The 26,979-nt window shown below is 44.9% G+C and overlaps 1 protein-coding gene and 1 long non-coding RNA gene across 3 annotated transcripts in view; both read left to right on the forward strand.

The window, feature by feature from the left end:
• Window positions 1-26,979, forward strand: part of LOC118389707 (protein MON2 homolog) — a 54,354-nt gene that overhangs the window by 22,580 nt on the left and 4,795 nt on the right. Inside the window, exons 10-32 of the mRNA XM_052481113.1 lie at window positions 273-412; window positions 643-814; window positions 3,612-3,799; window positions 4,114-4,195; window positions 6,536-6,714; window positions 7,938-8,050; window positions 9,637-9,741; window positions 10,148-10,228; window positions 10,427-10,591; window positions 10,735-10,836; window positions 14,179-14,289; window positions 14,736-14,911; window positions 15,401-15,563; window positions 15,893-16,186; window positions 16,414-16,612; window positions 16,834-17,483; window positions 18,019-18,162; window positions 19,332-19,349; window positions 20,937-21,065; window positions 21,917-22,107; window positions 22,282-22,342; window positions 22,446-22,569; window positions 22,965-23,172. Coding sequence (XP_052337073.1) covers window positions 273-412; window positions 643-814; window positions 3,612-3,799; window positions 4,114-4,195; window positions 6,536-6,714; window positions 7,938-8,050; window positions 9,637-9,741; window positions 10,148-10,228; window positions 10,427-10,591; window positions 10,735-10,836; window positions 14,179-14,289; window positions 14,736-14,911; window positions 15,401-15,563; window positions 15,893-16,186; window positions 16,414-16,612; window positions 16,834-17,483; window positions 18,019-18,162; window positions 19,332-19,349; window positions 20,937-21,065; window positions 21,917-22,107; window positions 22,282-22,342; window positions 22,446-22,569; window positions 22,965-23,172 — 3,795 coding nt within the window. The remainder of the gene's footprint in view (window positions 1-272; window positions 413-642; window positions 815-3,611; window positions 3,800-4,113; window positions 4,196-6,535; window positions 6,715-7,937; window positions 8,051-9,636; window positions 9,742-10,147; window positions 10,229-10,426; window positions 10,592-10,734; window positions 10,837-14,178; window positions 14,290-14,735; window positions 14,912-15,400; window positions 15,564-15,892; window positions 16,187-16,413; window positions 16,613-16,833; window positions 17,484-18,018; window positions 18,163-19,331; window positions 19,350-20,936; window positions 21,066-21,916; window positions 22,108-22,281; window positions 22,343-22,445; window positions 22,570-22,964; window positions 23,173-26,979) is intronic.
• On the forward strand, window positions 1,380-3,387 carry LOC127912047 (uncharacterized). Of its 2 annotated transcripts, XR_008080279.1 has the most exons (6): window positions 1,380-1,749; window positions 1,820-1,954; window positions 2,016-2,105; window positions 2,161-2,475; window positions 2,881-2,970; window positions 3,283-3,387. It is a non-coding gene; the product is annotated as an uncharacterized LOC127912047 (long non-coding RNA). The 2 variants fall into 2 exon arrangements; XR_008080278.1 differs by lacking the exon at window positions 2,881-2,970 and having other exon boundaries at window positions 2,161-2,565.

The following is a 26,979-nucleotide window of genomic DNA, read 5'->3' on the forward strand; positions in this document are numbered from 1 at the left end:
CCACATAACTTCAACATATCGCCGTTGATAATAGCTGACCCTGGCCATGACCCCCACTCTCCAAGGGTGTCTCAGGGGGAGTTGGGATTTGCAGAAAAACATTTCCAGTTCACACATGCATATAATACATGCTTGTGCATGTGTGTAAAAGGACAAATATAATCACCCACTAAATAATTATTATTATTATTAGATTCTATGTTCTACCCAACCTCCCATCCACTTTTCTAAGTCCCTTCATCTCCCCCTCTCCTCTCCCCCTGTTCACCCAGGTCTTTCTGCTTGTCCTATGACATGAAGCAGCACTCCACCAAGGTGTTCAGGGACATCGTCAATGCTCTGGGCTCCTTCATCCAGTCCCTCTTTATTGTCCTCAACACAGGAAATCCTGCTGCTACCAACACTTCCACTGGTCAGTAGTGTTGACCTTTCGTGTTATAGCTTTTGACATATAATGTAGTGGAACTTATGGTGAGGTAAAGGAAGGAGTCTAGGATCGGAGTGGTCAACTCAGGAGGGTGCAGGAGAGTGTGGTCTGCAGGGTGCAGGCTTTTGTTCCAACCCAACACTAACAGCCCATTCTTTTTCCTCCTCTCTCTCCCTATCTCTGTGTCTCCCTAATCTCTCTGTCCCCCTTCCTAGGTGGGTCAGGGGCCCAGGGGGCTGCCCAGGGGGCTGCCCAAGGGGCTGCCCAGGGGGGTCCAGGCGCAGGAGGTCAGGGTGGGAGTCTAACCACACAGGCTGCCTTTGAGTACCGCGGTACCTGGATCCCCCTCATGACCGTCAGTGTTCAGGGCAGCGCCAAGGCTACCTAGTCAGTAGTAATATACACACACACATACACTAGATATCTAGCTATTGCTGTCTAGATAGAAATCACCAATCCTATTATTACACACAGTAACCATGTTTCCATCCACAGTTTTTATGCACGTAAAGTCCATGTAAAAGAAAAACAAGACAGTTGTGATGGGAAAAGGACGTTTCGGTATAATTTCATAAACACCAACGGATCATTTATTAGTTCGACATGGTGGGATCTTATGTGTCAGTAAAATTAATTATATGCGAAATAGTGATGGAAACAATTATTGATATAATAACCATCATATCAAAGTAAACTTGGAGTCACGCAATGATATGGTGTGTGGTCTTCCCACTCCAACCAGACTACGACTCAGGAAACCATACATTTTATTAGGCTACAGATGACATAAGTTATGATGAACTTCACAGGGTTGTGAAAGTGCACGGTGATGAGCTTGGTGCTCTTTTCCAATAAATATCAAGGGTCCTATTCTTGTGATATGATGATCAATGCTTGACTGCCTTTGACAGATATTCTTGTTCCATAATAATGTCATGTAAACCTAGCTGCACTGTATCCTAGCTGCACTGTATCTGAACCTAGCTGCACTGTATCTGAACCTAGCTGCACTGTATCTGAACCTAGCTGCACTGTATCTGAACCTAGCTGCACTGTATCTGCACGTTGTTGGCTAGAGAGCATGTGCCAAGACCAGAGTGGGCACATTCGCTATTTTTAACTATCGTATAGCTGAAAATGCGAGGGAGGGAGTAGCATCTGTTGGCTGTAATTATGAGGAGATGAAACAATGCTGCTGTTTTTCTGTTATAGACGCTGGTTTGTTGATGCAGGAGAAAGAGTTGTTAGAGTTGTCAGTCAACATCTACCTCAACATTGTGTTTCTGTAATGGACAAATGGTCAGGGACAGCTGATCCTGCAGGTGTTTAATCAACAGCTGATCCTGCAGGTGTTTAACAGGAACAAATGGTCAGGGACAGCTGATCCTGCAGGTGTTTAAAACAGGAACAAATGGTCAGGGACAGCTGATCCTGCAGGTGTTTAATACAGGAACAAATGGTCAGGGACAGCTGATCCTGCAGGTGTTTAATACAGGAACAAATGGTCAGGGACAGCTGATCCTGCAGGTGTTTAATACAAATGGAACAAATGGTCAGGAACAAATGGTCAGGGACACTGATCCTGCAGGTGTTTAAAACAGGAACAAATGGTCAGGGACAGCTGATCCTGCAGGTGTTTAAAACAGGAACAAATGGTCAGGGACAGCTGATCCTGCAGGTGTTTAAAACAGGAACAAATGGTCAGGGACAGCTGATCCTGCAGGTGGTTTAAGGTGTTTAAAACAGGAACAAATGGTCAGGGACAGCTGATCCTGCAGGTGTTTAAAACAGGAACAAATGGTCAGGGACAGCTGATCCTGCAGGTGTTTAATACAGGAACAAATGGTCAGGGACAGCTGATCCTGCAGGTGTTTAATACAGGAACAAATGGTCAGGGACAGCTGATCCTGCAGGTGTTTAAAACAGGAACAAATGGTCAGGGACAGCTGATCCTGCAGGTGTTTAATACAGGAACAAATGGTCAGGGACAGCTGATCCTGCAGGTGTTTAAAACAGGAACAAATGGTCAGGGACAGCTGATCCTGCAGGTGTTTAATACAGGAACAAATGGTCAGGGACAGCTGATCCTGCAGGTGTTTAATACAGGAACAAATGGTCAGGGACAGCTGATCCTGCAGGTGTTTAAAACAGGAACAAATGGTCAGGGACAGCTGATCCTGCAGGTGTTTAAAACAGGAACAAATGGTCAGGGACAGCTGATCCTGCAGGTGTTTAATACAGGAACAAATGGTCAGGGACAGCTGATCCTGCAGGTGTTTAATACAGGAACAAATGGTCAGGGACAGCTGATCCTGCAGGTGTTTAATACAGGAACAAATGGTCAGGGACAGCTGATCCTGCAGGTGTTTAATACAGGAACAAATGGTCAGGGACAGCTGATCCTGCAGGTGTTTAATACAGGAACAAATGGTCAGGGACAGCTGATCCTGCAGGTGTTTAATACAGGAACAAATGGTCAGGGACAGCTGATCCTGCAGGTGTTTAAAACAGGAACAAATGGTCAGGGACAGCTGATCCTGCAGGTGTTTAATACAGGAACAAATGGTCAGGAACAAATGGTCAGGGACAGCTGATCCTGCGGGTGTTTAATACAGGAACAAATGGTGATCCTGTTTTAAACAGGAACAAATGGTCAGGGACAGCTGATCCTGCAGGTGTTTAAAACAGGAACAAATGGTCAGGGACAGCTGATCCTGCGGGTGTTTAAAACAGGAACAAATGGTCAGGGACAGCTGATCCTGCGGGTGTTTAATACAGGAACAAATGGTCAGGGACAGCTGATCCTGCGGGTGTTTAATACAGGAACAAATGGTCAGGGACAGCTGATCCTGCAGGTGTTTAATACAGGAACAAATGGTCAGGGACAGCTGATCCTGCAGGTGTTTAATACAGGAACAAATGGTCAGGGACAGCTGATCCTGCGGGTGTTTAAAACAGGAACAAATGGTCAGGGACAGCTGATCCTGCAGGTGTTTAATATAAGCAGCAGTCCATTTAAAAATAGTTTGTTAGTAGGAGCTTAACAAGAGTGATTGCACGCAGCTCCTTTTGATGTAATATACGCACATTCATGCGCCTCAGCAGGGTAGAGAAGTGGTTCTCAGCAACTGCACACACACTAACACACACTGATTCACATCATTACTCTCTCTTCCTCCGCCAGTCTGGAGATGTTGGACAAGGTGGAGCCCCCGTCTATCCCAGAGGGTTATGCTATGTCTGTGGCCTTCAGCGCCCTGCTGGACCTGGTCCGAGGCATCACTTCCATGATAGAGAGAGCGTTGGCCAAGGAGGAGGAGGCGGCTGTACGCAGGGAGGCCAACCCAGACCAGAACACCCAGCTTGAGCCTGGTGAATAGAGGGGAGGGGGATGAGGGTCAGGGTTTAGGACTGGGGGGGGCTTCTCTGGGCCTACAGAAAGTGCTGAATCTTAGCTTGACATTCTGTAGGTGTGCATATCTTGAACTTTTAAGCACTTTTCTGACCTCTAGTGGCCAATCCAGTACCTACACTTCCTGAGGGAGTTTATCAATGGTCGGCTTACCACGGTGATGCACTCTTTTGTCATCCCTATGCAAAAGCTTAAGTAGCATTTTTAAATATAGATATCTGTACAAATGTATATTGCTTTTCCACCCTGTTGCTAACTAGTGTTTCTCTGTCAGGGGCCCATCTGGTATGGGAAGAGATGGTCAGTGCGTGTTGGTGTGGTCTACTGGCTGCGCTCTCTCTCCTGCTGGATGCCAGGTAAACAACCCTTCTTATAGATCACCTCAAAGTAAATGTATTTAGTATCCCCTCAAATGTATTTAGTATCCTCTCAAATGTATGTAGTATCCTCTCAAATGTATTTAGTATCCCCTCAAATGTATTTAGTATCCCCTCAAATGTATTTAGTATCCCCTCAAATGTATTTAGTATCCCCTCAAATGTATTTAGTATCCTCTCAAATGTATTTAGTATCCTCTCAAATGTATTTAGTATCCCCTCAAATGTATTTAGTATCCCCTCAAATGTATTTAGTATCCCCTCAAAATAAAGGTATTTAGTATCCCCTCAAATGTATTTAGTATCCCCTCAAATGTATTTAGTATCCCTTCAAAATAAAGGTATTTAGTATCCTCTCAATTGTATTTAGTATCCCCTCAATTGTATTTAGTATCCCCTCAATTGTATTTAGTATCCCCTCAATTGTATTTAGTATCCCCTCAAATGTATTTAGTATCCCCTCAAATGTATTTAGTATCCCCTCAAATGTATTTAGTATCCCTTCAAAATAAAGGTATTTAGTATCCCCTCAAATGTAAATTTTTAGTATCCCTTCAAAATAAAGGTATTTTGTATCCTCTCAAATTGTATTTAGTATCCCCTCAAATGTATTTAGTATCCCCTCAAATGTATTTAGTATCCCTTCAAAATAAAGGTATTTAGTATCCTCTCAATTGTATTTAGTATCCCCTCAATTGTATTTAGTATCCCCTCAATTGTATTTAGTATCCCCTCAATTGTATTTAGTATCCCCTCAATTGTATTTAGTATCCCCTCAATTGTATTTAGTATCCCCTCAATTGTATTTAGTATCCCCTCAAATGTATTTAGAATCCCTTCAAAATAAAGGTATTTAGTATCCTCTCAAATGTATTTAGTATCCCCTCAAATGTATTTAGTATCCCCTCAATTGTATTTAGTATCCCCTCAAATGTATTTAGTATCCCTTCAAAATAAAGGTATTTAGTATCCCTTCAAAATAAAGGTATTTAGTATCCCCTCAAATGTATTTAGTATCCCCTCAATTGTATTTAGTATCCCCTCAATTGTATTTAGTATCCCCTCAAATGTATTTAGTATCCCCTCAAATGTATTTAGTATCCCTTCAAAATAAAGGTATTTAGTATCCCTTCAAAATAAAGGTATTTAGTATCCCCTCAAATGTATTTAGTATCCCTTCAAAATAAAGGTATTTAGTATCCCCTCAAAATAAAGGTATTTAGTATCCCCTCAATTGTATTTAGTATCCCCTCAATTGTATTTAGTATCCCCTCAAATGTATTTAGTATCCCCTCAAATGTAGCATATCCCTCAAAATAAAGGTATTTAGTATCCCTTCAAAATAAAGGTATTTAGTATCCCCTCAAATGTATTTAGTATCCCTCAAATGTATTTAGTATCCCCTCATTTAGTATCCCCTCAAATGTATTTAGTATCCCCTCAAATGTATTTAGTATCCCCTCAATTGTATTTAGTATCCCCTCAATTGTATTTAGTATCCCCTCAATTGTATTTAGTATCCCCTCAATTGTATTTAGTATCCCCTCAATTGTATTTAGTATCCCCTCAATTGTATTTAGTATCCCCTCAATTGTATTTAGTATCCCCTCAAATGTATTTAGTATCCCCTCAAATGTATTTAGTATCCCCTCAAATGTATTTTGTATCCCCTCAAATGTATTTAGTATCCCTTCAAAATAAAGGTATTTAGTATCCCTTCAAAATAAAGGTATTTAGTATCCCCTCAAAATAAAGGTATTTAGTATCCCCTCAAAATAAAGGTATTTAGTATCCCCTCAATTGTATTTAGTATCCCCTCAAATGTATTTAGTATCCCCTCAAATGTATTTAGTATCCCCTCAAATGTATTTAGTATCCCCTCAAATGTATTTAGTATCCCCTCAATTGTATTTAGTATCCCCTCAATTGTATTTAGTATCCTCTCAATTGTATTTAGTATCCTCTCAATTGTATTTAGTATCCCCTCAATTGTATTTAGTATCCCCTCAAATATATTTAGTATCCCCTCAAAATAAAGGTATTTAGTATCCCCTAAAAATAAAGGTATTTAGTATCCCCTCAAAGTAACTTGATAGTTTGACAGGGGAAACTCAAGGTCCGTGTTAAGTTCGGGAGCAACAAAAGTAGTTGAAACTACTGCGCCCAGCAACGAAGGTCCCTAGACCATAAGTTGCTGTGTAAGGAGTCTGCAGATGAAACGGTTTTATGATCGTTTTTTTAACGCGGCAAAAAGTGAAGATGTTGCGGCAGTTAGGTTTGTTCCAAACCCATAACCCCCTCTGTCTCGTCCCCCTCCAGTACAGATGAGACTGCGACAGAGAGCATCCTGAAGGCAGAGCTGACCATGGCGGCGCTGTGTGGTCGCCTGGGCCTCGTGACGCCCCGCGACGCCTTCATCACAGCCATCTGCAAGGCCTCGCTGCCCCCACACTACGCCCTGACTGTCCTCAGCAGTAATACAGCCAACCTTAACAAGGGTCAGTCGTGGATGCTAAACCGACATTGCAAAAAAAAACATTTTTACTAAACATTTGGGAAGGTAAAACTTTTTCAGTGTAAACTTAAACCACTAAAACAAGATATCAAGTATAAAGAAAATATAATGGTGCTATATACTTTTAAATAAGCTCATCTGTGAGAACTAATAATCACCAACATGAAAACTAGACAGTCAGGGAGAATCTAAAATTCAAAAAATGTGATGACATGAGACCCCCAATGATTTTGTTGTAATGTTTAAGCCCGATAGCATAAGAACAAGGCATAAGCCATGGCCAAATGTACAGAAGTTAAGGGAATTTGCTTTCAAACTAAAAATATTCTCTCCACTCCGTGGCAAAATGTGTAGAAGTGCGAGAAATTAGCTTTAAAACAGCAACATTTTGTCTCTGCAGCTAAGAAGACAGCTTCTAAAACCGCGCCATTGGCCAAGGCCACTACCACGCACCCTCCAAAAATGTCTAGGGGAAACGCTGGCGCGTGTACGTCAGTACCCTGCGTGTGTGGGGGTGGTGGGTGCATGCATGTGTGAGCGTGTATGTTTGTGTACGTTCATAGCAGTCTTCCCTCATGGCTTTGCTGCATCAGCTCTGTGGTAATTATACATATGTGCTTCTGAGGAACTTGACAAGCCGGTGGTAGTTGTTTATTTGTACACTTAATGCGCTTTTCACCCCAAGTCTCTCTGTATACGTTTGTGAGAGTGTGAAGCTCTAGAGTCCTGGCTGTGTGTGATCTCCATACTAACCACTGTGATGCCCCACTTATATGTCATTAATCCTGGCTGTGCCTCAACTGTTTTCTTGTTCCCTCTAATTAGTAACACAAAGATTAATGTGTCGGGGAGGTCACAGTCTCACACACACACGCTATTTGCATATTTTCTGTGATAGATCGAGCATGCAAAATGGCTTCAGCAGGATCGATGTTTGCTAGGGAGTTAATAAATCAAGTCTCTGTAGCATGTAGCTGGCTTGTCACAGTCACTAAGTGAAGTATATACATGGAAATGACTGGCTTGTGTGTTATTATCAGGGGTGTTTGCCTGTCTGTGAGATACATCATGAAGAAGAGAAAATAACAAAGTCATCGTGGACCGAGGAGTCTAAATCTATTTTTGGACCTACAAAAGATTTGGTCCTTGTGATCATTACTTTTGTTGTGGACTGAAATAAAATGTGTTTTCTCCTGTCCTCCTCAGCCTACTCCATCCAGGGCCAGAGTGTTCAGATCATCAGTTCCTCCAGTGAGTCTCATCAGCAGGTGGTGGCTGTGGGACAGCCTCTCTCTGTACAGCCCCAAGGCACTGTAGTGGTAAGATTACCTCTACACAACATTACTACAACACCACATCTAAATGCCACTGTAGTGGTAAGATTACCTAAATGCTTACTACAACACCACATCTAAATGCCACTGTGGTGGTAAGATTACACACAACATCTAAACATTACCTCTACACAACATTACTACAACCACATCTAAATGCCACTGTGGTGGTAAGATTACCTCTACACAACATTACTACAACATCTAAATGCCACTGTGGTGGTAAGATTACCTCTACACAACATTACTACAACACCACATCTAAATGCCACTGTAGTGGTAAGATTACCTCTACACAACATTACTACAACACCACATCTAAATGCCACTGTGGTGGTAAGATTACCTCTACACAACATTACTACAACACCACATCTAAATGCCACTGTAGTGGTAAGATTACCTCTACACAACATTACTACAACACCACATCCACTGTGGTGGTAAGATTAATGCCTAAATGCCACTGTGGTGGTAAGATTACCTCTACACAACATTACTACAACACCACATCTAAATGCCACTGTGGTGGTAAGATTACCTCTACACAACATTACTACAACACCACATCTAAATGCCACTGTGGTGGTAAGATTACCTCTACACAACATTACTACAACACCACATCTAAATGCCACTGTGGTGGTAAGATTACCTCTACACAACATTACTACAACACCACATCTAAATGCCACTGTGGTGGTAAGATTACCTCTACACAACATTACTACAACACCACATCTAAATGCCACTGTGGTGGTAAGATTACCTCTACACAACATTACTACAACACCACATCTAAATGCCACTGTGGTGGTAAGATTACCTCTACACAACATTACTACAACACCACATCTAAATGCCACTGTGATGGTAAGATTACCTCTACACAACATTACTACAACACCACATCTAAATGCCACTGTGATGGTGGATTAAGCCACTGTGATGGTAAGATTACCTCTACACAACATTACTACAACATCTAAATGCCACTGTGGTGGTAAGATTACCTCTATACAACATTACTACAACACCACATCTAAATGCCACTGTGGTGGTAAGATTACCTCTACACAACATTACTACAACACCACATCTAAATGCCACTGTGGTGGTAAGATTACCTCTACACAACATTACTACAACACCACATCTAAATGCCACTGTGATGGTAAGATTACCTCTACACAACATTACTACAACACCACATCTATTGGAAAGCTGACTGCGAGCCATGCCTAAACTCCGAACATCAGTGCCCGACCTCATTAATCCTCTTGTGGCTGAATGGAAGCAAGTCCCTGCTGCAATGCTCCAACATCTATTGGATAGCCTTCCCAGAAGTGGAGGCTGTTACAGCAGCAAAGGGGGGGCCAACTCCATTTTAATGCCCACAATTTTGGACTGAGATGTTCTATAAGCAGGTGTCCAAATACCTTTTGTCATGTAGTGTACCTCTACACAACATTTACTACAACACCACAACTAGAGGGCACCGTATGAGCAAATGTTAGACGTTCACACATACAAACAGTAGTGTTGCATAACTCCATCTCTCCATCTATCAGCTGACAGCTAAGAATATCCAGTGTATGCGGACCTTGTTGAACCTGGCCCACTGCCATGGGGTGGTGCTGGGAACCTCCTGGCAGCTGGTGCTGGCCACGCTGCAGGTACACTTCCACCACACACCAGAGGAAGCTGGTGGGCGGAGCTGTAGGAGGACGGGCTCATTGTAATGGCTAGAATGGAATAGATGGAACAGTCAAACTTGGTTTCCCCGTTTGATACCGTTCCATTTATTCAATTCCAGCCATTACAATGAGCCTGTCCTCCTCCTATAGCTCCCCCCACCAGCCTCCTCTGCCACACACACACTGGTACAGTTTTACACCGTATTATAACCAAGTTGGGATTTTTTAATGTTGATATTGACAAGCCTAAATATTTAAATTCATAAACATTTTTTGTTCTGATTTATATAGTGGAAGTAGCCTGAGTGAATCACTCTGACTTTTCTCACCACCCACTCCACTCTTCCTGTTCTGTCTATCTCCCACCTTCCCTCTCCTCTCCCAGCACCTGGTGTGGATCCTAGGTCTGAAGCCTGGGGTTGGAGGTGCTCTGAAGCCTGGTCGTGCAGTAGAGGGGCCAAGCACGGTAATACAAGACCACAAATCGATCGCCCTGCCTTACACAGTCACACTATAATTAGTTAAATTCTCTGCATCAATTAGCAACAGCCTCCGTAGGGTTTCATTGGCTATTCAGCCTTCAAAGCTAGACACCACACTAAGGTACGTAGCTCTGCTGGATCCTAACAGACAAACAGACTCCTCTGATGTCTGTTGGTTATAGGTGCTGACCACGGCTGTGATGACGGACCTGCCTGTCATCTCCAACATCCTGTCTAGGCTCTTTGAGAGCTCCCAGTACTTAGACGACGTGTCACTGCATCACCTGATCAACGCACTGTGCTCCCTCTCTCTGGAGGCTGTGGAGATGGCCTATGGAACTAACAAGGTAACTACTATACGTGCATGTAGCCAGAGCAACGATGTATGACATCCCCATCTTCTGTATGTGCCGCCTTGTGTCACTAAATGTGTAATGCTTATATCCACCGAACCAGTCACTCGTATGTTCTGTTCTCGTCCTGTGTCCAGGAGCCGTCTCTGTTTGCTGTTGCCAAGCTGCTGGAGACCGGCCTGGTCAACATGGACCGTATAGAGATCCTGTGGAGGCCCCTCACTGGACATCTACTGGAGGTACGTCTTCCATTCACTATTATAGACCACCTGTAGACCTTTATATACCATCATAATGGAAGAGGTGGGGAGTGAAGTCCAGGGTTCAAATAATATTTTTTTATAATTTCAAATCTGTACTTGATTGAGCTTGCTTGCTTTAAATGGACCAGTAGAATAATCCCAATACTTGGAACTACCCATCTCACATTCCAGGCAGGGTCAAGCTAACTTTGAAAGTATTTGAAATATTTCAAATAGTATTTGAACACAGGTCAATTGAAGTGGTATTTTGGGAAAACTTCAATAGATACTTTTCGAGCCCTTTCATTTCGTGGTAATGCTAGTAACTCCCCCGTTTCTAATTCCTTGAGTGGCATCTGTCCTCTGTGTAGTAAAAGTAATACACCGTGTGTGTGTGTGTGTGTTCTGTCTGAAACGAACTGTTCTCTTTTCTCTATCTCCCTCTCTTTTGCAACCCATGTCTGTTTTGCAGAAGGTAAGCTCGGAAACTTCTCCTCCCAATCATTTGCTTTCGCTCTCATTCCCTGTGCCTCTGCCTGGTAATCAATGTGTTGGAGCTGAGAGTATGCAATGTGTTGGAGCTGAGAGTATGCAATGTGTTGGAGCTGAGAGTATGCAATGTGTTGGAGCTGAGAGTATGCAATGTGTTGGAGCTGAGAGTATGCAATGTGTTGGAGCTGAGAGTATGCAATGTGTTGGAGCTGAGAGTATGCAATGTGTTGGAGCTGAGAGTATGCAATGTGTTGGAGCTGAGAGTATGCAATGTGTTGGAGCTGAGAGTATGCAATGTGTTGGAGCTGAGAGTATGCAATGTGTTGGAGCTGAGAGTATGCAATGTGTTGGAGCTGAGAGTATGCAATGTGTTGGAGCTGAGAGTATGCAATGTGCAGCTTGCAACACATTTATGTTTGCTTCGCTGTTATGTTTGATCTAAATTTCCTCGCTTGAGTTGCATTTTTGGAACTTTGTTTTTGTTTGTATGCATACTATACAGCAGTTGTCACCAACCTTCTCTGAGGACAGATCACGTTCTGGGTCAAAAAGCAGACCGAGATCTATTGCTTCGATTATACTTCCCTTTTTCACACTTTTTTCAAACATAATCCTATCCAACATTAACCAATTGTAAACAGTTCTGTAGCAATGAGTTTTGTGCAGTAGGATATAAGCCCAATACATTATCACTGCATATTGGCTATGCTTGAATTGTCCTGCCATTGTTGTTCTTCTCAGACTATTTAGAAATTATATTTAAAAATTGTATGTATATGATCACACTGTAATAGATCATTTGTTGTATTTCTTGAGGCACAGCTGAGTGAGCATAACAATTAGCTTTTTATTTAATTTTTTGAACTGGACTGATGACCTGCTTCTGATGGTCAGTCTGAGGTGAGGGAGGGAGCAGCTGTGAGGCTGCCTGTCACCTGACTCACCATCTTCCAGCTGATGGCATCACTGCATGAATAGTCCTCGATATTAAAAAAGACACAAGCCGCAAATAATAGCAATAAAAGTTTATCGAAACATGCATTTTATGGCCTATAAAAGTGTTGAACAAAGTGTTGACAGGGCTGAATAACAACTTAAACAGGAACTTACTCATAAAAACAGCTCTTTGCTGTATTCATTCAGTCTCTCTCGTCATGGTTTTGAAATCTCACATTATCAACTTTGCTGTGTGTTACGGTCTATGGCTCCAGGAAACTGTGCAGACACAGTGATATGAGCTATCTGATTGGCCTGCATGAGGCCTATAGGTGCACTAGATTTGCTCTCTGGGCCTGCTGGGTAGACTGAGTTCTACCTTCAGGCTCGTGAAATCGTTAAAAATGGGAACACGTTGCCTTCCCCAGCACACTAGGGCTACTGAATCAAGTGCACCTACCGTCAACAGCGCGAAACAATAAATAATAGGAACTCAAGGCTTTATCATTGGGTTTTGTACATAAATGTTTGGTGATTGATTAGGAATGTCTTGGAGATGGACCTGTTGGTGACCACTGCTATACAGACATCTGAATATTTACATCAGCTGTAATGATATGCCAGCCTTTCTAGACAAGTCACATACTTGTTTCATGTTGGGCAACGTGTAGATAACAGACACTTGTGGGGTGTAAAGGATGGTGCTAATATGGCTTCTTAATCACTGTTGGTGTAGCTGTCCAGGGGAATAGTGTAATGAGCAACAATGCAACTCGTTGAAAGCCAGCTGATCTCGCCACAGCGTTCATGATTATCTGTCTGTCAAATGGAAAAGGACATTATTTAATTCATCACAGGCATAGTGTTTTAACCACCGGGTGGACATACTGTTTGAACAGCCCTGACCCAAATCCCTTTTGCTCTCTCTCTACCCCCTCTCCTTCCTCTTTCTCCCTCTCCTTGCGCGTGTACCATGTGATCTCCCTCTCCGTGCGCGTGTACCGTGTGATCTCCCTCTCCGTGCGCGTGTACCGTGTGATCTCCCTCTCCGTGCGCGTGTACCGTGTGATCTCCCTCTCCGTGCGCGTGTACCGTGTGATCTCCCTCTCCGTGCGCGTGTACCGTGTGATCTCCCTCTCCGTGCGCGTGTACCGTGTGATCTCCCTCTCCGTGCTCGTGTACCGTGTGATCTCCCTCTCCGTGCTCGTGTACCGTGTGATCTCCCTCTCTGTGCTCGTGTGATGTCTGATCTCCCTCTCCATGCTTGTGTGATGTCTGATCTCCCTCTCTGTGCTCGTGTGATGTCTGATCTCCCTCTCCATGCTTGTGTGATGTCTGATCTCCCTCTCCATGCTTGTGTGATGTCTGATCTCCCTCTCCGTGCTTGTGTGATGTCTGATCTCCCTCTCCATGCTTGTGTGATGTCTGATCTCCCTCTCCATGCTTGTGTGATGTCTGATCTCCCTCTCCGTGCTTGTGTGATGTCTGATCTCCCTCTCCATGCTTGTGTGATGTCTGATCTCCCTCTCCATGCTTGTGTGATGTCTGATCTCCCTCTCAATGCTTGTGTGATGTCTGATCTCCCTCTCAATGCTTGTGTGATGTCTGATCTCCCTCTCCATGCTTGTGTGATGTCTGATCTCCCTCTCCATGCTTGTGTGATGTCTGATCTCCCTCTCCATGCTTGTGTGATGTCTGATCTCCCTCTCAATGCTTGTGTGATGTCTGATCTCCCTCTCAATGCTTGTGTGATGTCTGATCTCCCTCTCCATGCTTGTGTGATGTCTGATCTCCCTCTCCATGCTTGTGTGATGTCTGATCTCCATGCTTGTGTGATGTCTGATCTCCCTCTCCATGCTCGTGTGTGTGTGCGTGTGTGTGTGTGTGCCTACCCTCTGCTCCCTGCTGCAGGTCTGCCAGCACCCCAATGCCAGAATGAGAGAGTGGGGGGCTGAGGCTGTGACCTCCCTAATCAAAGCTGGCCTGGCCTACAAACACAACCCCCCTCTGGCACAGAACCAGGTACTACTACTACTACTCCATCTCTCTCATCTTCACCCAGTAACCCAAACACAGGGAATGGTGGAACATTTCCTGTCTAGAAGTTGGAAGACTGTTACAATGCAATGGAAGGTGATAATAGCTAGATGACTAGCTATTAGTCCGCTTCACCATGCCAACCCACCCACACATAGTTGGCATGTTTAGATCTTAATGCCACTCCCTGCCCTCTTTCTTCCTCTCTATCCCCATCTCTCTCTCACGCTCTGTCAATTCCATTTTAATTTATTGGCATGGGAAACATGTTTACATTGCCAACGCAAGTGAAATAGATAATAAACAGGTGTGAAATAAACAGTAAACATTACAGAGTTTCAAAGGAATGGAGACATTTAAATAAACGTAAATATGGATTGTATTTACAATGGTGTTTGTTCTTCACTGGTTGCCCTCTGTCCCTCCGTCAGAGGCTGCAGCTCCTGTTGTTGAACCCGCTGAAGGAGCTGTCCAACGTGCTCCATGCAGACATCCGTCAGAAGCAGCTGGAGAGCGTGCTGCAGATCCTCCAGAGCCAAGGGGACAGTCTGGGGCCCGGCTGGCCCTTAGTGCTGGGCGTAATAGGGGCTATCCGCAACGACCAGGGGTGAGAGAGCGAGGGAGGGATGAAAGTATAGATGGGAAGAGGGATAACGTTGAAGCGGTGCAGAGATGATGTGCTTCTTTACTATTTTCGCAGTAGTAACACTTAGAGGTAATGTTACTTTTTGGGTGACCCGACCAAATGTGAGTTATAGATCTGTCATTTTCATTGAAAGCAAGTCTAAGAAGCTGTAGATCGGTTCTATATGTGCAATTGCTATGTTTCCCGTTCTTAAGTTTTGTTTGAGCGTCTTTTAATTTTTGTTTTGTACGTCTTCAAACAGCTGAAAATAAGAATTTTGTGTTCTTAAGATATTTCACAGTGGTTTAGATTGTACAATGATTCTCTGCACTATGCATTGCTTGTTTTGTCACATAAAATGAAATGAGGCAAACAATTTTATTTATTTTAGCAGCCAGGAAATGGCAGAGTGATTTCTGCGTAGTGCACCTTTAATTGATCTCGCCTGCTGTATTTCCTCCTGTACCCCAGAGAGTCATTGATCCGAACAGCCTTCCAGTGCCTGCAGTTGGTGGTGACTGACTTCCTCCCCACCATGCCTTGCGCGTGCCTCCAGATCGTAGTGGACGTAGCTGGCAGCTTCGGCCTCCAGAACCAGGAGCTCAACATCAGCCTCACCTCCATAGGACTCCTGGTGAGATTGAACACACCATGACTAATGCTAACCCTAACTCAACATCAGCCTCACCTCCATAGGACTCCTGGTGAGACTGAACACACCATGACTAATGCTAACCCTAACTCAACATCAGCCTCACCTCCATAGGACTCCTGGTGAGACTGCAGTATGTGGCATATATTGTTGTATATCCTATATAGTATTGAGTTTGTTGATACTGTTGTAATTGCTGTTGCGTTCCCCCAAGGTATTACTTTTCTAGTATTTCAACAATGATTTTTGAAAGTGACTGTCTGCTAGTGATTTCAGTCAACCTCTCTCCCTCCCCCTGTTTTCCCCCACAGTGGAACATCTCCGACTACTTCTTCCAGAGGGGCGAGGCCATCACCCAGGAACTAGAGAGGGAGGAGGCCGCGCTGCAGAAGCAGGCTCAGGAAAAGGGTGAGCCCTTGAACAGGCCCTTCCACCCGGCCCCTCCCTTCGACTGCCTGTGGCTGTGTCTGTACGCCAAGCTGGGCCAGCTGTGTGTGGATCCCCGGCCCGCCGTCAGGAAGAGCGCCGGTCAGACCATGTTCTCCACCATCGCTGCCCACGGCACCCTGCTGCAGCAGCCCACCTGGCACATCGTGGTCTGGAAGGTACCGTCTAGTCACTAACAGTAATCACATGAATGATGCATTCCATCGTTCAGTCACTGGCCGTCGTCTATCAACGAAACATGCGGTCAAATAGGATTGTACGTTTGGGATCTGTCAATTTGAACCTGATTATACGTGATTAAGTCCTGCTGCTAATACTTGAAACCACCCAGTATGATTTTAACAACCTTATTGGTCATCTGCCCTCTGGCGGTCCATAAAACCAGGTTCTGTTCCACCTGCTGGACTGTGTGAGGAAGTCTTCCACTACTGCCGATAAGGAAAAGATTGAGTCGGGGGGCGGGAACATCCTCATCCACCACTCACGGGACACAGCTGAGAAACAGTGGGCGGAGACCTGGGTGCTGACGCTGGCAGGGGTGGCTCGTATCTTCAACACCAGGAGATACCTGCTGCAGCAGCTAGGTGTGTGTGTCCCTGTCTGTGTGTGGTCATGTGTTTTTATTTCAAGCTTTTTTCATTAATCTCTTATGTCTATACTCAATGACAGGACGAGGAAGATTAGTGATTTATGGACAGTGCTCCTCCTCCTCATTGCCCTGTCCCCACGCATATGCAAAATACTAATTTAATGAATAGGCCCCAGTATTTTCCTCTTCTTACCTGGTTTTGTGTCCACTCCACAGGTGACTACTTCAAGGCGTGGGAGGTTCTGTTGGACCACATCCAGTCTGCTGCCCTCAGTAAGAACAGTGAGGTCTCCCTGGCCGCGCTCAAGTCCTTCCAGGAGATCCTCCAGATCGCCACACCCGTCAAGGACTCTGCCATGCCCACTGACGCTCTGGCTGCCATGGGTGTTCCCCCCGTCCTCATCGACCCCCTCAGCGCCCCGGGCCCCGGCAGACCCCTGCTGCGCTCCGACTCGATGCTGGAGAGGCTGACGAGCTACAACGGTGCCGAACTCCAGGCCCCTCCCCCAGGGGAGGAATCGGCACTGGAGGATGCGGCGCTGTGGTGGTCGGCGTGGAACACCTGGTACCGGACGGGCACAGACAGCACGAGGCCCCCTAGTGGCGGGACGGGGACAGACAGACCCTCCTTCGTCCCCAGCCAGCCCTTCCTGACAGCGTTAGTCCAGATCTTCCCTGCCCTCTACCAGCACATAAAGACTGGCTTCAGCATGGAGGACCTGAGGAAACTGGGGGTGATCCTCCACGGGGCTGTGTCCATACCCATCAGCAGTGACGCCTCGCCCTTCATCCTGCCCTCTTACACTGAGGCTGTCCTCACCAGCCTGCAGGAGGCTGTGCTCACCGCGCTTGATGTGCTGCAGAAGGTGGGTGGGCTGCAGCACAAAAATGGTAACATTTTTTTAAACCAATCCACACACACTTAAATGCTCTCAAAGTTCCCTTTTTATTACATGGACACGGTTGCTATTCCTTTGTTGTCCTCTGTTATGGAAACTAGCACATTGATTTAAAGGGTCATTGTTCCTTTTCTCCTGACCTACTAATGGACAGTATGTGACTGTGTAGCATAACCTTGTCTAAACAATAGTAGTTAGTGAGGTTCCCTGGTTCTAGTGAGGTCAGTAAGTGAGTGAGATCCCTGGTTCTAGTGAGGTCAGTAAGTGAGTGAGATCCCTGGTTCTAGTGAGGTCAGTAGTGAGTGAGGTCCCTGGTTCTAGTGAGGTCAGTAGTGAGTGAGGTCCCTGGTTCTAGTGAGGTCAGTAGTGAGTGAGGTTCCCTGATTCTAGTGAGGTCAGTAGTGAGTAAGAATCCCTGGTTCTAGTGAGGTCAGTAGTGAGTGAGGTTCCCTGGTTCTAGTGAGGTCAGTAGTGAGTGAGGTTACTGTCTCTCTGTCTGCAGGCCATCTGTGTGGGCCCAGAGAACCTGCAGGTCATGTACCCAGCCATCTTTGAACAGCTGCTCCTCTTCGTCGAGTTCTCCTGCAAACCCCCCCAGTACGGCAAGATGGAAACCAAACATGTGGCCAACGCTAAATACAACCAGGTAAAGAATCACAATCTCTCTCTCTGCCGTTGTCTTTCTGACGCTTTGTGTGCAAGTCTATCTCTCTCCTCGATACCTCAGATATTTTCCATTTATGGAATGTTGAAACATTGTGCGTGGCAGCACGCTAGCCCCCCAGGCTGGCAGCACGCTAGCCCCCCAGGCTGGCAGCACGCTAGCCCCCCAGGCTGGCAGCACGCTAGCCCCCAGGCTGGCAGCACGCTAGCCCCCCAGGCTGGCAGCCCCCCAGGCTGGCAGCACGCTAGCCCCTCAGGCTGGCAGCACGCTAGCCCCCCAGGCTGGCAGCACGCTAGCCCCCCAGGCTGGCAGCCCCCCAGGCTGGCAGTACGCTAGCCCCCCAAGCTGGCAGCACGCTAGCCCCCCAGGCTGGCAGCACGCTAGCCCCCCAGGCTGGCAGCACGCTAGCCCCTCAGGCTGGCAGTACGCTAGCCCCCAGGCTGGCAGTACGCTAGCCCCCCAGGCTGGCAGTACGCTAGCCCCTCAGGCTGGCAGTACGCTAGCCCCCCAAGCTGGCAGCACGCTAGCCCCCCAGGCTGGCAGCACGCTAGCCCCCCAGGTGACCTTTTTCCGGCTTTCGGCAGGTATCAGACCAAGTTCATAATTCTTCCCTTTTGAAGGACAAGTGAAATTTACTTAACTCGTACAACCCTTTTTCTTTAAGTAGGCTATTGGATGATACTTGCTTTGTTCACACTGAGTTTGTAACAGAAGGGAATCTAGGATCTCATCTCAGTGTTATCCTCACTTGTTCTTATTCTCACACTTACATTAAAAAAAAGCCTGTCAAACAGTCTGGTCTTTGATGAAATCATCTGGTGTAGCAACTGCTGATGCAGTATGTTGTATTGATGAGTGGTTTTGATTTTATGGTGGTGGCTGAATCAGCTATGCTAATTAATGCTATCGCTACTCTCACCAGTAAAAGCTCCAAGTCTGTCTGTGACTTGATCTGTCAGTCATTCATACTGTCAGTCAGTTTTGTTGTTCAATCAAACCATTAAGAAACATGATTGCCACTGTCAGTCAACAGGTCAGTGGCGACAAGTTGGTATAATAACACCAGGCACCAGCCAACAAGTTAACTCCAACCTTCTTCTCGTTGTTCTGTTTTTGTCATACTATCCATCTACTCACTGGATCAACTTTAGATCCAGCTGTTTACACCGGTGAGTTCCACCTCCCCCTTCAGCCTCCTTTAGTACTGTACTCAGCTGTGTTACTGTTGAATGGTCCCATCACTACTACAGTAGATGAGGCATTTCACCCACCTCATGCATGGTAAGACGTTGTCTACATCATCTCACTCCATGTTACCTATCTACCCCTGTCTGTTCTGTCCGTCACTAACCAGTCCCTCCAGGATTTCGCTTGGATTTTTTGTGAAATTTGCAGGCCCAAATTCTTGATTTTGCTGCTGCAATTTGGACATTTTGCATGGCGATATGCAAGGATGTTTTTGTCCGATTCGTCGCAACAATTCTGTCCGAGTTTGTTGACATGTGAGTTGATTGAACCATATTATGTGGTAAATGTCAGGTGAATTGTTGAAAATGCGAGCCCTCTTTGTGTTCTGTCGTCATGGATCAGTTCTATGTGATAATATTACGATGGTTTGACTGTTTTATGCGGAAATAGTGCAACGATTGGTCAAATCTTCAAGGCCTCGAATCATATGCTGGGAATTGTTGATTTTGCTAAAAGAAAATGATCACGGAATCCTGAAGAGGCTGACTAACCAGTGGATATGCCGCCCTCTCTGAATCTACTACCTACCTGTCAAGTCCCATCCTCCTATCACTTATCTTACTGACTGTTTGTGTCGTGCTGTCCATATTTGCACATGTACAGTAGTTCTACAACAAGTTATATGGTTCTTTGCTCCTCTTAGTGTTTGAATGGAGGGATGTTTCCAGCTTTAGTTAACCCCTCCCCCCCCTCTGTCTCTCTGTCTCTGTCTCTCTGTCTCTGTCTCTCTGTCTCTCTGTCTCTGTCTCTGTCTCTCTGTCTGTCTCTGTCTCTCTGTCTCCCTGTCTCCCTGTCTCCCTGTCTCCCTGTCTCCCTGTCTCCCTGTCTCCCTGTCTCCCTCTGTCTCCCTCTGTCTCTCTCTGTCTCTCTCTGTCTCTCTGTCTCTCTGTCTCTCTGTCTCTCTGTCTCTCTGTCTCTCTGTCTCTGTCTCTCTGTCTCTCTCTGTCTCTCTCTGTCTCTCTCTGTCTCTGTCTCTCTGTCTCTCTCTGTCTCTCTCTGTCTCTCTCTGTCTCTCTCTGTCTCTCTGTCTCTCTGTCTCCCTGTCTCTCTGTCTCTCTGTCTCTCTGTCTCTCTGTCTCTGTGTCTCTCTGTCTCTGTGTCTCTCTCTGTCTGTGTCTCTGTCTCTCTCTGTCTCTGTCTCTCTCTCTCTGTCTCTCTGTGTCTCTGTCTCTCTCTGTGTCTCTGTCTGTCTCTCTGTGTCTCTGTCTCTCTCTCTCTGTCTCTCTGTCTCTGTCTGTCTCTCCTGTCTCCTCTGTCTCTGTCTCTCTGTCTCTCTGTCTCCCTGTCTCCCTGTCTCCCTGTGTCTCTGTCTCTGTCTCTCTGTCTCTGTGTCTCTGTCTCTCTGTCTCTGTCTCTCTGTCTCTGTCTCTCTGTCTAAGTCTCTCTGTCTCTGTCTCTCTGTCTCTCTGTCTCTCTGTCTCTGTCTCTCTGTCTCTCTGTCTCTCTGTCTCTCTGTCTCTGTCTCTCTGTCTCTGTCTCTGTCTCTGTCTCTCTCTCTCTCTGTACAGGCAGAATGGGTTGCCTTAAACTACGTGCCCTTTGCTGAGAGGTCCCTGGAGGTGGTGGTGGACCTCTACCACAAAACAGCCTGTCACAAAGCTGTCATCAACGAGAAAGTCCTACAGAACATCATCAAGGTGCTGTCTCCAACATCACCAAGACATGTTATTTTGTTAATACGTGTTCATGTAAAAGGAGTTGCTCGGAAACTTGAACTCCTAGTTCTGGTTGTGAAACTACTAAAAATCTTTCATATCTCCCATTAGTCTATCATACTCCAGTGACTAGTGTTTCTGTCATAAACAAGCTGCTCTTTGTCGTGGGACACAACATCTCTTTACAAAGCTGTCAGGTGTTCCTCTATTGTTTCCTGTGGGTCAATGACATACCAAGTTGCGACCTCATTAGAGTTTTTCTATGGATGGGTTCAAACCAATCCTCCTCTCCCTCTCCTGAGAACGGAGGTCATAGCCATAAAATCCTAACCTTTGGGAGGCCAGCTGTGTATGGAAAGATTGAGCCGTTTCTGTTCCGTTGCTTATTCTTTCCCTGGTTTTGAGACTAAAATGCATAGACATCGATGGCTCAAGACATCATTGTTTAGATGTGTCTGTGATTGATGTTATACCTGCAGGTCTCTGCGTCATTAGTGAGTCACACACACAAGACCATCAGGAATAGTTGTTTTCCCTCCTGCGCTAGCAGTCCATACGTTGAAGACTCCCATTGTGTTTCCAACGCCACTTCCCCTCTCGTTACAGAGAATATGCTACACGTTATCTCAATCACACTACATCTAAATATTAACCTTTGTGATCTTAATTTCCCCGTTACCCTCTCTCCTTTCCCCCATAGATCCCGAGGAAATAGCCTGGAAGTCGAGCCTAGGTGTTCGCTAATCCACTAGCAGAGCTGTCAACCAGGCTGGTCCATACATTGAAGACTCCCATTGTGTTCCAACCCCACTATTTCTCTCCTTACTCCACAGACCCTGCGGATGCCCCTGGGCCTAAAGTATGGGTGTCCGTCAGAGAGCACGTGGAAGCTAGCTGTGTCATCCCTGCTCAAGGTGCTGTCCACCGGGCTGCCCGTGGCCCGTCAGCATGCCTCCTCTCGGAAGTTTGACACTATGTGGCCAGAGCTGGCCAATGCCTTCAAAGACTTCCTTTTCACCAAAAGGTAAGTATACCCTTTCTCAAACAGTTCGTAAAAAAATACGTGGAGCGATTTCTACATATTGCACCTTTAAAATGTAATTGATTTATGTTTTATTTTTTTTGCCGCACCTGAATGTTCCTCAGATTCTGGGAAACAGGCGTTGAAGCTCATTGCGTTTCTGTTTCTGTTTTACAGCACACCTCCAGACAATGTGTCCATCCAGGAGTTCCAGAAGAATGAAGCCATTGACGTTGAGGTAAAAACCTGACCGACTGACCACATTTAAACGAATCTTTGAATTGTATTACTGTCTTCATACTTGCCAATCTCTGAGGTCTGTGTGTGTCCTCTCTCTGTAGGTGGTGCAGTTGATCAGCACAGAGATCTTGCCGTTTGCCATCTTCATCCCCAAAGACTTTGTTGGCCAGATTATGGCCATGCTTAATAAAGGATCCATTCACTCACAGTCCTCCTCATTCACAGGTAAGGAAAGAACACCAACTCTTATTCCAGTCCCTTTTGCTTTTCCCCTAACGATATGTTAACATAGTCCATACACTTCTGTTGGTCACAATGTATAATTTCAACATTTTGGATTTTCCTTTTATTAATGAATCTATAGTATATAATGTTCATTAAGGGCTTGTAAGTCAGCATTTCACGGTAAGGTCTACACCTGTTGTATTTGGAGCATGTGACAAATACAATTTGATTTGATCAAATCAAAAACACAGAAAAAAAACTATTTTCTAGCATCACCTCTGAAACTAAATGTTTTGTACGTTTCTCATTCTAGTTATTTAGTAGATGCTCTTATATCACAGTGATTTACAACAAGGGCATTCAAATAGACCATACAACCATATTTCCCTCCACAGAGGCAGAGGTAGACGTGCGGATGCGGGAGGAGTTCTCCAAAGTGTGTTTTGAGACGCTGCTCCAGTTCTCTTTCAGTAACAAGGTGTCCACGCCCCAGGAGGGCTACATCTCCCGCATGGCCCTCTCCGTGCTCCTCAAGAGGTCCCAAGACGTGTTGAGGCGCTACGTGGACGATGAGAGGCTGAGTGGACGCTGCCCACTGCCCAGGTGAGTCCACTTACATCACTAAAATGATTTCTAGAACAGGGATGGTGAGACCACGACCCCTGTAGTAGACGCACCAAAACGCAGCATATTTAGTGCTTTTATGCACCTTTTTACACATTTTGCATTCAACTTTAACAAGAGAGTGCTTACACTGGTAAGTACTTCAGCTGAGAACTGGCATCAGTTTCTCCATCCATATTCCTCTAGTCTCATCATTTTTCTTCCCCCTAGTCTCTCTCGTCCTTTCTCTTTCCCCCTTTCTCTTTCGTTCTCTTGGTATTCAGACCCCTTGACTTTTTCCACATTTTGTTAGGTTACAGCCTTATTCTAAAATTGATGAAATATTTGTTTTCCCCTCGTCAAAGCAAAAACTTTTTTTTTTTTAATGTTTGCTAATTTATTAAATATGCATAAAAAAAAATCACATTTACATAAGTATTCCAACCCTTTATTTAGTATTTTGTTGAAGCACCTTTGGCAGCAATTACAGCCTCGAGTCTTCTTGGGTATGATGCTACAAGCTTGGCACACCTGTATTTGGGGATTTTCTCCCATTCTTCTCTGCAGATTATCTCAAGCTCTGTCAGGTTGGATGGGGAGCGTTGCTGCACAGCTATTTTCAGGTCTCTCCAGAGATGTTCGATTGGGTTCAAGTCCAGCCTCTTGCCGGGATCACGCAAGGACATTCAGAGACTTGTCCCAAAGCCACTCCTGCTTTGTCTTGGCTGTGTGGTTAGGGTTGTTGTCCAATTGGAAGGTGAACTTTTACCCCAGTCTGAGGTCCTGAGCGCTCTGGAGCAGGTTTATATCAATGATCTCTGTACTTTGCTCTGTTGATCTTTGCCTAGATCCTGACTAGTCTTTCAGTCCCTGCTGCTGAAAAACGTTCCCACAGCATGATGCTGCCACCACCATGCTTCACTGTAGGGATAGTGCTAGGTTCCCTCTAGACATGATGCTTGGAATTCAGGCCAAAGAGTTTAATCTTGGTTTTCTCAGATCATGTAATCTTGTTTCTCATGGTTTGAGAGTCTTTAGGTACCTTTTGGCAATCTCCAAGCGGGCTGTCATGTGCCTTTTATTGAGAGATAAAAGAGATGGTTGTCCTTCTGGAAGGTTCTCCCATCTCCACAGAGGAACTCTAGATCTCTGTCAGAGTGACCATCGGGTTCTTGGTCACTTCCCTGACCGAGGTACATGGTATTTCGTTTTTGTTTTTAATACATTTGCAAAAATTTGACATGAGGTATTGTGGAGTTTATTTTTTTTTACATGTTTTATCCATTTTAGAATAAGGTTGTAACGTAGCAAAATGTGGAAAACATCAAGGGCTCTGAATACGTTCCAAAGGCACTGTATGGGGTAGATTCCCTGGTAGGTGTACTGTCATCCTAGAATGTGTTCTGTGTTTGTTTACCATGGTGGCATAGTGTAACAGTCTTTTCACTGTCTTCCATAGTGGACAGAGGATGAAGCTTGATTGCCAACTTCTCAGGTTAACAGCATAATTACATTTGCATCCTTCAGATACACACCTTTTTTCAAACTGCTTCTGTTCCTTTTCTATGTGTTTTTTTTCTTTATTACCTGAGCGAATTCCACACGGACTGATACAAATTATATACAGTGAGTATACAAAACATTAGGAATACCTGCTCTTTCCATGACACAGACTGACCAGGTGAATCCAGGTGAAAGCTATGATCCTTTATTGATGTCAATCCACTTCAGTCAGTGTAATTGAAGGGGAGGATACAGGTTACATTTGTAATACTTGAGACATGGATTGTGTATGTGTGCCATTCAGAGGGTGAATGGGCAAGGAAAAATATTTACAGTGGGTCAAAAAAGTATTTAGTCAGCCACCAATTGTGCAAGTTCTCCCACTTAAAAAGATGAGAGGCCTGTAATTTTCATCATAGGTACACTTCAACTATGACAGACAAAATTATGGGAAAAAATCCAGAAAATCACATTGTAGGATTTTTTATGAATTTATTTGCAAATTATGATGGAAAATAAGTATTTGGTCACCTACAAACAAGCAAGATTTCTGGCTCTCACAGACCTGTAACAACTTCTTTAAGAGGCTCCTCTGTCCTCCACTCGTTACCTGTATTAATGTCACCTGTTTGAACTTGTTATCAGTATAAAAGACACCTGTCCACAACCTCAAACAGTCACACTCCAAACTCCACTATGGCCAAGACCAAAGAGCTGTCAAAGGACACCAGAAACAAAATTCTGGAGCTGCACCAGGCTGGGAATACTGAATCAGCAATAGGTAAGCAGCTTGGTTTGAAGAAATCAACTGTAGGAGCAATTATTAGGAAATGGAAGACATACAAGACCACTGATAATCTCCCTCGATCTGCGGCTCCACGCAAGATCTCACCCTGTGGGGTCAAAATGATCACAAGAACGGTGAGCAAAAATCCAGAACCACACGGGGGGACCTAGTGAATGACCTGCAGAGAGCTGGGACCAAAGTAACAAAGCCTACCATCAGTAACACACTACGCCGCCAGGGACTCAAATCCTGCAGTGCCAGACGTGTCCCCCTGCTTAAGCCAGTGCATGTCCAGGCCCATCTGAAGTTTGCTAGAGAGCATTTGGATGATCCAGAAGAAGATTGGGAGAATGTCATATGGTCAGATTAAACCAAAATATAATTTTTGGGTAAAAACTCAACTCGTCGTGTTTGGAGGACAAAGAATGCTGAGTTGCATCCAAAGAACACCATACCTACTGTGAAGCATGGGGGTGGAAACATCATGCTTTGGGGCTGTTTTTCTGCAAAGGGACCAGGACGACTGATCCGTGTAAAGGAAAGAATGAATGGGGCCATGTATCGTGAGATTTTGAGTGAAAACCTCCCATCAGCAAGGGCATTGAAGATGAAATGTGGCTGGGTCTTTCAGCATGACAATGATCCCAAACACACCGCCCGGGCAATGAAGGAGTGGCTTCATAAGAAGCATTTCAAGGTCCTGGAGTGGCCTAGCCAGTCTCCAGATCTCAACCCCATAGAAAATCTTTGGAGGAAGTTGAAAGTCCGTGTTGCCCAGCAACAGCCCCAAAACATCACTGCTCTAGAGGATATCTTTATGGAGGAATGGGCTAAAATACCAGCAACAGTGTGTGAAAACCTTGTGAAGACTTACAGAAAACGTTTGACCTCTGTCATTGCCAAGGGTATATAACAAAGTATTGAGAAACTTTTTTTATTGTACAAATACTTATTTTCCACCATAATTTGCGAATAAATTCATTAGAAATCCTACAATGTTATTTTCTGGATTTTTTTTCTTCTCACTTTGTCTGTCATAGTTGAAGTGTACCTATGATGAAAATTACAGGCCTCTCTTGCAGGCCTCTTGCACAATTGGTGGCTGACTAAATACGTTTTTTGCCCCACTGTAAGTGTCTTTGAAGGGTGTATGGTAGTAGGTGCCAGGCGCATCGGTTTGTGTCAAGAACTGCAACACTGCCTGGTTTTCCGTGCTCAACAGTTTCCTGTGTGTATCAAGAATGGTCCACCACCCTAAGGACATCGTCAACTTGACACAACTGTGGGAAGCGTTGGAGTCAACATGGGCCAGCATCCCTGTGGAATGCTTTTGACACCTTATAGAGTCCATGCCCCGATGAATTGAGGTGGTTCTGAGGGCAAAAGTGTGGGGGTATAACTCAATATTAGGAGGGTATTCGGTATACTCAGTGTATATATTCATGCCTCCAGCTGCAAAAAGGGGTTTTCATAAAAAAAATGTTTTACCTATGATTTTTTTGTGAAGATTTGAAGGT

This window comes from Oncorhynchus keta, chromosome 26, assembly GCF_023373465.1.
Source record: "Oncorhynchus keta strain PuntledgeMale-10-30-2019 chromosome 26, Oket_V2, whole genome shotgun sequence".
In the NCBI taxonomy this organism is placed as follows: Eukaryota; Metazoa; Chordata; class Actinopteri; order Salmoniformes; family Salmonidae; genus Oncorhynchus; species Oncorhynchus keta.